Source organism: Lepisma saccharinum, chromosome 3 (genome assembly GCF_977018435.1).
Source record: "Lepisma saccharinum chromosome 3, izLepSacc3.1, whole genome shotgun sequence".
Taxonomy (NCBI): Eukaryota; Metazoa; Arthropoda; class Insecta; order Zygentoma; family Lepismatidae; genus Lepisma; species Lepisma saccharinum.
Window position 1 is genome coordinate 112,110,129 of NC_139231.1, and position 9,538 is coordinate 112,119,666.

Below are 9,538 nucleotides of genomic sequence, written 5' to 3' on the forward strand. Positions count from 1 at the left end.
CCTATAGGAAGGTCAAAACGAAGATGGAGGTATAACATTGAGATGGACTTAAAGGAAATCGATAAGGATGGAAAAGATTGGATTGATCTTGGCCAGGATAGGGACAGATGGAAGGCTTTGGTTGCTGCAACCATAAACCTTCGGGTTTAAGAAGGCTAGAGAGTTTGTTAGTATAATTGCAATAAAGAGACCCTTTATGAATAATTTTAAAAATAGCATCTTGTGACCTGAAATAGTGAGTTTCGTTCTGGAGGTCCACTGTAACAAAACGGTCAGTGGAAAATAAAAGATTAAGAAATACTACACTAAAACAAGAAAATACATTCTCGTAATGCATTACACACACACACATTAAAACCATATAAAATATAAACTGTTACAAGACATCAAAATGAGATTGTGAAATGCAGGATAGTCGGCAACCTTGCACCTACCTGAAACCAGTACAAGAAGTTGCCGGAGAAGATGATGAGGGCAATTCCCAGCAAGTGAAGCGGCTTTACGTTTGACGTTTGGAAGTTGGCGACCATGGTGAAGCCGAGGCAGTGGAAGAGCCCAGCCCACAGGGAGTACACGTTCAAGTCCTCCACGCTCTCGTCAGGAAAATCTTCCAGGTAGCGCAGGACGTATCTGTACCGAAAGTAGAACACAAAGGCCACTGGGAAGAAGGGCATGCTGGGATTAATATCTAGTATTGACATTTGCATTAACTTCCATTGAATGTTAATACAACTCAGGGAGACAAAAGGCAATTTTGCAGTAACTTTTTGATAACAGATGGCAGCACCGTTTGTCATGGCAACCGAGTTCCATGTTGCCAGATTTATGCGTGAATCAAGGGTAGGTACTATTTGCCTAGAAATTATAAACTTGGTTGATGGTGGGCGTTTCAAGCAAAACTTCAAATATTAAACAATTTAAGGTGAAATGTGTGACCGAACACACCATTCCCACCTCAATTTCTTTGAATCTAAGATATTCTCTTTCTAGGAGTTGCTTGTTTGAGTTGCTGTTTTAAGTCCACTTTATGCACAGTAAGGCTAATCGGGACTGGACCTACAGTTTAAGGTGGGATCCGAACCACTTGTGCCTCCACCGGGTATCGAACCCGGGACCCCTTGATTACAAGGCAATGACGCCATGGGGGAGGCACTTCTCTTTCTAGGAGTTGCGTCAAAATAATGTATTGCAGAAAGATTTATATGGGTGGCAGGAGGTTAAAATTTGTTGATGCAAGCAAAATCTGATTTATATTGGTCATAGCTGTAAAACCAGGGCTCGAAATGGAAAATTTCACGAAACTGAACGTTTTAGCTTCGTTGACATGGTGTTGTCCTTATTTTTTCATTTGTCTCTGACTACTGCAGTGACGAAATTAACGACTATACCGCGTTTGTTACAACCTGTCCCGGTTCCCGCGCTAGCTGGTCGCTGGCTTTTCTCCGTGCTGGGGAAAGTCAAAGCCAGGCAGCCAATTAAAATGCGCAACGTCGCAACAGCGTCTACGTAAGCGCCTCTCTTCTGGCTTCCATTCGCTCCTCGCGCCCAGCAGACGATTTTTTCCTCGTTTCTCATTGGCACCGAAACTGTCGAGCGATCGCTAGCGCGGGAAACGGGACAGGTTCTAACAAACGCGGTATAGTGAAATGATGTGCTGTATTGCAGTTAATAATAGGTAGGTTTCATGTGACGTCAGGATGCGCACAGCCGCTATGTTTTCGGTCAAATTTATTTGACGTTTGCAAAGAAATATCCACCACGTAGCGTTTGTTACATCTGAACCAACTCGGCGTTTGTTTCATATCACGAATGCCTGTGTTAGTATCTCCCGCCCGACCGTTTGAATTCCTTACGCTTACAAGAACTGGTCTCAATGATGGCTGCCCGAAGCCACAATGCAACAGTTTGTGACGTAGGTGAAAGAAACACACCTATAGTAAATATTAAAATATTTACATAAATATAAAATAATTTAAGTCCGATCCGAAGTCAATGCAAAGTACATCAAACAGGAGTCTTCTGAAATTTTCTTTCCTTTTTAAAATTTAAACAGACGGAAAGCGTGAATAGTAGTCAGCTCACACAACCGGGATTTTTAAAATTCAGTGCACATATTCTGAATACTTGATTCTTTTAATAAGCATTGTGAAGACAATTTACGGCAGTGAAATATATTTCCATATTGTTATTTTGCGTATGATCAAGGATTCGATTTATTTTTCAGAACGTCAACAATATATCTGCTCAACTTAAGACAAATAAGTGACCATAAAAAGAGATCTTGTGAAAGAGGATATCCCTGTAAAAACAATCGAATCCACAAGACACGACAAATAATCATAATAAATAAAAATTGAAAGGAGAACCACAAGATACTGTCCGTTGCCATTTCTGACGAGAAGGAACGGGAAGGTTACAGATATTCACGAACCATAACGGCGTTCCGGTCCCCTCCGGTACATTTAGAGTCCTGTGTACAGATCATAATATAATGTCCCACATCTTCAATGTAGCAGCTACTTGAATGGCATGGCTTCATCACACGCACAATATTACTACTATTTCTGCACAGCTGACATTCGAATAACCAATAGGATCTCTCGCAAGCCACGTGTATTTGTTTACATTGACTTCGTTCTTACAGCGAACAGAGAACAGTAAGTATCACATGGCATAATGTCAATGATAGGTGAAATTAATGAAATTTAAAACCTCATTAACTTCCGCAAGAAGTGATAGGTTTAAAATCTGAAAACAATCTCTAATTCGACGCCATTTTTCTGATGGGAGTATGGTACCATAATTAAAAGTTTAGTAGTTAACCTCTGGAAAGTTACATTAGTAAATATAAATTGTCTGTCTGCAGAAACTAGGTGATTATTGCAAATCGAAGCCATTCTCTATTGTTTTCGCTTTGAACTCCCACACATTTTTGCTAGTGATTCAAGCATTCTCACTGCCTATAAAATACTCGTGACTTTCCACTTATTAAATGAAACTTATCATTATATACTCACTCACTGCCGCAACGAAGTTCAAGCACTGTGCTAGAATACAGCTCTCTGGTGCAACGTCAGCTGCTTCGCTGAATGCAGGTAAGTACGATTTGACGTGACCCAGAGCTATAGAAGTGGCCCACCTGAAAGATAGATATTTTCAGAAAGAGAACCACATTTCTATATTGTCGAATTTAAATAATTTTATCATACTGTAAAAAGAGTGTAATTATCACTAGATACTACTTATAATAATTTACATAACATGTTATTTATTATATTTATGTTGGTGTATAATTTGTAAGGTATAATTATAAAGTATATACATATTGGGATTCAAAGTACTATGCAACGTTCGCGCCGTAGCACTGCACACTACACCATGAAGAGATGCAAAAGTGTACACATATACGCTAGCTTGTAGCCAGCCGAAGACATGAACTCAAAGTATCTCAGGGCTTGTGGGGTTTAGTATGGAAAGGTCAAAAGTCAACTAGTAAAAGTTTATTTATATTTATACACGCATGTAAATAACCGGTTTAGCACATACGCTCTTAATTCCTCTCAGTGAGGTACCTGGGCAGTATTGGTATCCTTATCTAATTTAGGGGGAACCAACTAGTGCAGGTAACCAATAGGAACCTTGGTAGTCGTCACATGCACGCCGTCTGGGGACAACATGCGAAAGCGTCCAATCAATTGCGAGGGCACGGTATGTCACAGTATGTCAGAAGAACCGGGTTCGAGTTCTGGTTGAGCATGCACTTCTCGCTTAAATGTCTACGTAGTACATATGATCAAAAGTTAGAATGAATATGAAAGAAGGGAACGAGTTACAAACAATAGGGAGAAGAAAAAAGTAAATAGATCATTTTCCCCTATTCAGGGCACTCATAGGCAGGAAGAGTATATCGGTGTAGGCTCATAGTGGTATCGGTTAAATTCTTGGTAAGAGACCTGTAGGAAGGCCAAGACGAAGATGGAGGGACAACGTTGAGATGGACCTAAAGGAAATCGGTAGGGATGGAAAAGAGTATATAGATCTTGCTCAAGATAGGGACAGATGGAAGGCCTGTGTTGCTGCAGCCATGAACCTTCGGGTTTAAGAAGGCTAGAGAGTTAGTTAGTTTTAGTTAGTTAGTCCTCTCACATATGGAGAAGTAACAAACAATGTAACATAATGTAAACCAGGACCTTTGTCAGGTAAATCCGCCTCTATCTGTGCTTCACCTAACACCACCTAACCTTGTATAACATGAACATTAAAAATAAAAGACGTTTAAGTGAACTCACGTGATCATAAACACCATGGGAATCGCCACTGACACTGCCAAGGCCAGCAGCCATGGTTCTAAACTGCCGTCGATGAAGACGTAATAAATGTTGGAAAACTGGGACAGGTAATGCTTCAATTCTTCTGGAAGAGATAAAAGAAAACCCTGGAGATTACATTTTTCATCGTAGCCAGATGAGTGTGTTGTGTACAGTGCTGCGCAGAAGGAAGGTAGGAAGAGATTGCTGTCAACCCTTCCCTTTTCGGCCTATCGAATGCAGGAGAGTAGGGATGGACGATATCGGAAATTTGATATCGCGATATTTCGTCAAGAAAATATCGTCACAGACATGTACGCAGATAGATGGTTGTAACCCAAGAAGAATTAATGTATGCAGATAAAGGGTTGTAATCCCAGAAGAATAAATGTATGCAGATAAAGAGTTGTAATCCCAGAAGAATAAATGTATGCAGATAAAGGGTTGTAATCCCAGAAGAATAAATGTATGCAAATAAAGGGTTGTAATCCCAGAAGTATATGTAGACAAAGGGTTGTAATCTGAGAAGAATACACGCATGCAGATGTAAGCAGAAAATCTTCAGAATAAGAAGCCTCTAGAAGAAGAAGCCGAGCAATCCATAGAAGAAGAAGACTAGAAGAAGAAGCCGAGTAGTCCATAGAAGTAGAAGCTTGGGGAATTCCGTATAGAAGAAGAAGCCTGGGGAATTTCAGATAAGAAGATGAAACCTATTATTACATAGAAGAAGAAGACCATCAGTCCATTCCATAGAAAAAGAACATAGGAGAAGTTGTATAGAAGAAAAAGCCTGTGGAAATATATATATATATATATATATATATATATATATATATATATATATTCTTCTTCCATTAGCATCACAACCCTTTGTGGGTTTTAGCTTTCTCAGACAAATCATTCCAATCTTTCCTCTTCTTTGCCATTTCTTTCCAATTTCTAACTTTGAGAATCTTTAAATCTTCGCATACATCTTCAATCCATCTCATCCTAGGTCTTCCAATTGGTCGCCTTCCCATAGTTTTCCATTCTAGTATACGTTTTATAGTTCTCATGTTATCCATTCTTTTTATGTGGCCTAACCATTTAATTCTTTGACTTTTAATATTTCGTATAATGTCTGCACCATTGATTAATTTTTCTAGTTCCACATTATTTCTTATTCTCCATATATCATGTTCTATCTGTACCGGGCCAAAGATCTTCCTTAAAATTTGTCTCTCAAATATACTTAGTTTGTTTCTATCTTTCTGTGTTAGGGTCCAGGTTTCAGCAGCATATGTAACCACTGGTCTTATCATAGTAAGATATATCTTCATTTTTGTATTTCGTTTCAGAAGTTTCGATTTTAACAGGGATACATTTGCATAATAGGCCTTATTACCTTTCCTTATTCTTTCATCTATTTCAGATTCTATTTTATTGTTTTCATTAAGTATAGATCCAAGGTATGTAAAATTACTAACACATTCAAAGGAGTAATTATTTATTAATATTGATCTATTATTATTCATGTTAGTTCTATTAATATTCATGTATTTAGTTTTCTTTTCATTAATTTGGAGTCCTACTCTTGCAGCTTCCTCTACTAGGCTTATAAACGTTTCTGAAAGAGCTTTCTTAGTTCTTTCTACAATAGCTACATCATCAGCATATGCTGTGACTTGTTTTAGTCTCGTACTGATGTCTCCTCTCACATCTAATTTTTTAATCACCGAGTCCAAAACTAAATTAAATAATGTTGCTGAAAGAGGATCTCCTTGGCGCACTCCTGTCATGACATCGAAAAAGTCCGATCTTTCATTTTCAATTTTAACTGAGGCTCTAGTGTTTTGAATTGTCATTCGAATTAATCTTACTAATTTATTTGGTATTCCAATTTCTTGTAGCCTTTGTAGTGTTGTTGGTCTATATATTGAATCGAAAGCTTGTTTGAAATCAATAAACAAGACATGCAAATCTATATCATATTCATAGCATTTCTCAAAAATCAAACGCATCATCAGGATGTTATCTGTAGTACTTCTGTTGTTCCTAAATCCACTTTGATACTCTCCTATAATGTCTTCAGCATAATCAGTTAGTCTGATGTTAATTATTGCTGCAAGTATTTTATATAGGTTGTTTAATAGTGATATGCCTCTATAATTTTCACAGACTGTTTTATCTCCTTTTTTAAGTATAGGGCATACTAGTGCTATGTTCCAATCATTTGGCATTTGTTCTCGATTCCATATATTAATTATAAGTTTATGTATTCGACGATACATTTCTTTTCCAGCTGCTTGTATAAGTTCACTATTCATATTGTCAATTCCTGGTGCTTTCATCTTTTTAAAGTTTTTAATTACTGTCTCCACTTCTTCGTATGTTGGTGCATCAACTAATATGTTTTCATTATCCTGCTGATTCATCGTATTCCTATAGGGCACTTCTAAATCCTGGTTGTGTTGAACTCCCTGGAAGTGTTCTTTCCATCTATTCATTATTTCTGCTTGTTCAGTTAGGATTTGACCATCTTTGGATTTTAGGTTTCTAGTTCTTGGTTTATACTGTTGTGTTATAACTTTCTGGGTTCGATAGAATTTTCTATATTCTTTTTTGGTGTTTAGTTCTTGTAACATTTCTATTTGTGTTTTTACTGCTTGGCGTTTCTTTTCTCTACACATTTTCTTAGCATGCTTTTTCAGATTTTCATATTTTTCTCTATTTGCTCTTGTAGTTCTATTAAGACATCTATTTCTAGCTTCATTTTTTGCTTTAACCACCTTTTTACATTCTTCATCATACCAATCTTCATTTTTTTCATATGCTTTGGTTCCTAAAACCTGATTAGCAGTACTTATATATATATATATATATATATATATATATATATATATATATATATATATATATATATATACATACATACATACATACATAAAGATGTTAACCTACAGAAGAATTCCATAGGAGAAGAAAGTGGAAGAATTAAAAAGCAAACATTTTTATATGAAATTGTATAAAGCAATTTAATCAAGTATCTGAAATGTATTATGCCAAACGTTTTCAGAATATATGTCGGTTCATACCTTCTGTAGTGGGTTAAACAAGTTGTTTCCTTTAATTCCTTGTTATCATTCAGTTTTAGTTGCCCTGAGTATCTCACGTTTTACTCTGGCCTAAGCCGGACTGGTGCTATCCTCTCCGGAACGTGGCACGCCACTGAGCACTGGCATCTGTGGCTTAATAGTAATCTTAAATTGCAATCGCCCTCACGATGTCTAACAAGGTCTATCCCCCCTCCCGAGAATTAAGCAGCCCCTCTCAACTAAAATAGGGCAGAAAAGCAACGTAAAATGATAAAGGAATGTTTAAACTCATTAATAAATTCGGCAAATAAACCATACGCTCTGTAGCAGGCGAACGAAAACGAAAGTCTCTGCGCAAGTAGTGACGCGAGACGGCTCCACAAATGAACCCGCGAGAGGGAACGGTATTGAGTGGAGGGGGAAAAGCGACTGCAGTTACTAGACTTCGAGCAGCATGTACTGCTTCGCTCTGCTCACTAGATTCCATCCGCTTCTGTGACGCAATGCGCGGCCTTGCTCCAAAGATGGTTGGGACAGAGTGTAGGTTTCTATTTAATGATGCCAGTGCCACTGTAGCTACAATAAATGGCACTAAATCTTGCCGATATTATTAATCATTACTGAATATTAGTACTAAATAATCATATATCGTGTAGCTATTGATCTGACATCTGGTGTCGAGTTGCAAACGAAAAGTTGGTGAAACCTATGTAACCTCAAGTTTTACATCCATTGTAATCCACATCCTAAATGCTGCTGCTGATTTTGTAACTGACTGGGCGTTTGAGCAATTTTCCTCATATACGGTATGTTCAATCTGGATGATGAAAAGACGTTTTTAAGGGGTGCCAAGGAATGTTTTTATGCCAAAATGACCATAAATTAGGCCTATGAAAATTTTGTAACGTGTGAACAAATCACTGGCGAAAGGCTTACGTTGCAATTTGAACTTTGCTTACTTGGTTTGTCGGGAATCGTGGGAATCTCTTTCTCGGTCTGGGTCGTTCTGCTGCTTGTCACTGGTTTGAGCAATCTTGTCACGCTTCCAGCAGGTGTTGTCTCACTCTCAGAGTCGCGATTTCCACCCTCGAGGATTGTAAACGTTTTGTCTGTTGCATGCTGCATGCTCACTGGAGTTGCAGCACTTACTGTTTCTTGCTGCTTTCTGAACTGTTTGCGTGCAATAATCGAGCTTTATGTCGTCTCTATGACAGTGGATAATGTCAACCGCTCGACAATGAGATAAAGCAAACAAAAGGTTATGCCACTGTAACACTCCAAGAGAACAACTGGCACGATAATGTTGAAATGGATGCTATTATGTATGATTAACCATTTTTCTATTCTCTTAAAGAAAAGTGATAACCTAAATTTTTACTTTCCGTTGAAAATAAGACTTGAAATTATGTACGAAATTGCTTAATTACTATGCGTCAGAACCATCCCGATTTTACATGAATGTTCAGGGGAGTACAAGATTAAGATAAAAGTTATTTTAGGCTATATGTAAGATTTATTTTTTTCACTCTTTAAAGAGGGATATTGAAAAAGTTTTTAAAAACTGGGGGAATGACTCAAAATGTTGATTAAACTTCTTATGCTAATTTACTTTGTATAAATGAATATTCTTGAATTCAGTGAGGAAATACTCAGGTTTAGCACTGATCAAGGGATCATATCTTCAGCAGTGTTTATTCGTACATACAGACTAACTTTTCCCTACTTGTTCATTAAGTTATAGTTTAATATTTTGTGAGAAGAAATCACTAAACCCTATTCTACCCGTCGTTCCTAGTATTTTTTTACCAATCCTTCGTAGTATTTTTTTACCAATCCTCGTAGTGGATACCGACGTATTGATATTGAAAATTTGTTCTCCAGAATCTATTTTAAAAATATACACTTGTATAAATTCCAACTTGAGCTATTGCGCCACACTACATGTAGTACGTATATAAGTAAAGCATTCAGTTCAATACATAATTATTGATAATTATGATGCACCCGAACTGATATACTCTGGAATTACGTGAAGTTTTTCCCAATAAAAACAACCGTCATAGTAAAAAAGTGAAAATATATTACCAAGGACTGAGGTACACAAATAATATCAGAGGTATTTTAGTCATGTTAATACCCTCTCTACTGAACATTGTA

At 37.3% G+C, this 9,538-nt stretch overlaps 1 protein-coding gene across 3 annotated transcripts in view; it reads right to left on the bottom strand.

The window, feature by feature from the left end:
* Positions 1–8,530, bottom strand: part of LOC145985963 (DNA damage-regulated autophagy modulator protein 2-like) — a 55,527-nt gene extending 46,997 nt beyond the window's left edge. For 2 of the 3 annotated variants that reach the window (XM_083120110.1, XM_083120109.1), the window contains exons 1-3: positions 8,341–8,530; positions 4,290–4,413; positions 3,018–3,139 (exon numbers count right to left, since the gene is read on the bottom strand). In XM_083120110.1, coding sequence (XP_082976236.1) covers positions 3,018–3,139; positions 4,290–4,413; positions 8,341–8,506 — 412 coding nt within the window. In that variant the 5' untranslated portion in view covers positions 8,507–8,530. Of the gene's footprint in view, positions 1–434; positions 659–3,017; positions 3,140–4,289; positions 4,414–8,340 lie in introns of all 3 variants that reach the window. The other variant, XM_083120111.1, reaches the window with a different exon arrangement.
* Positions 8,531–9,538: the final 1,008 nt, after the last annotated feature.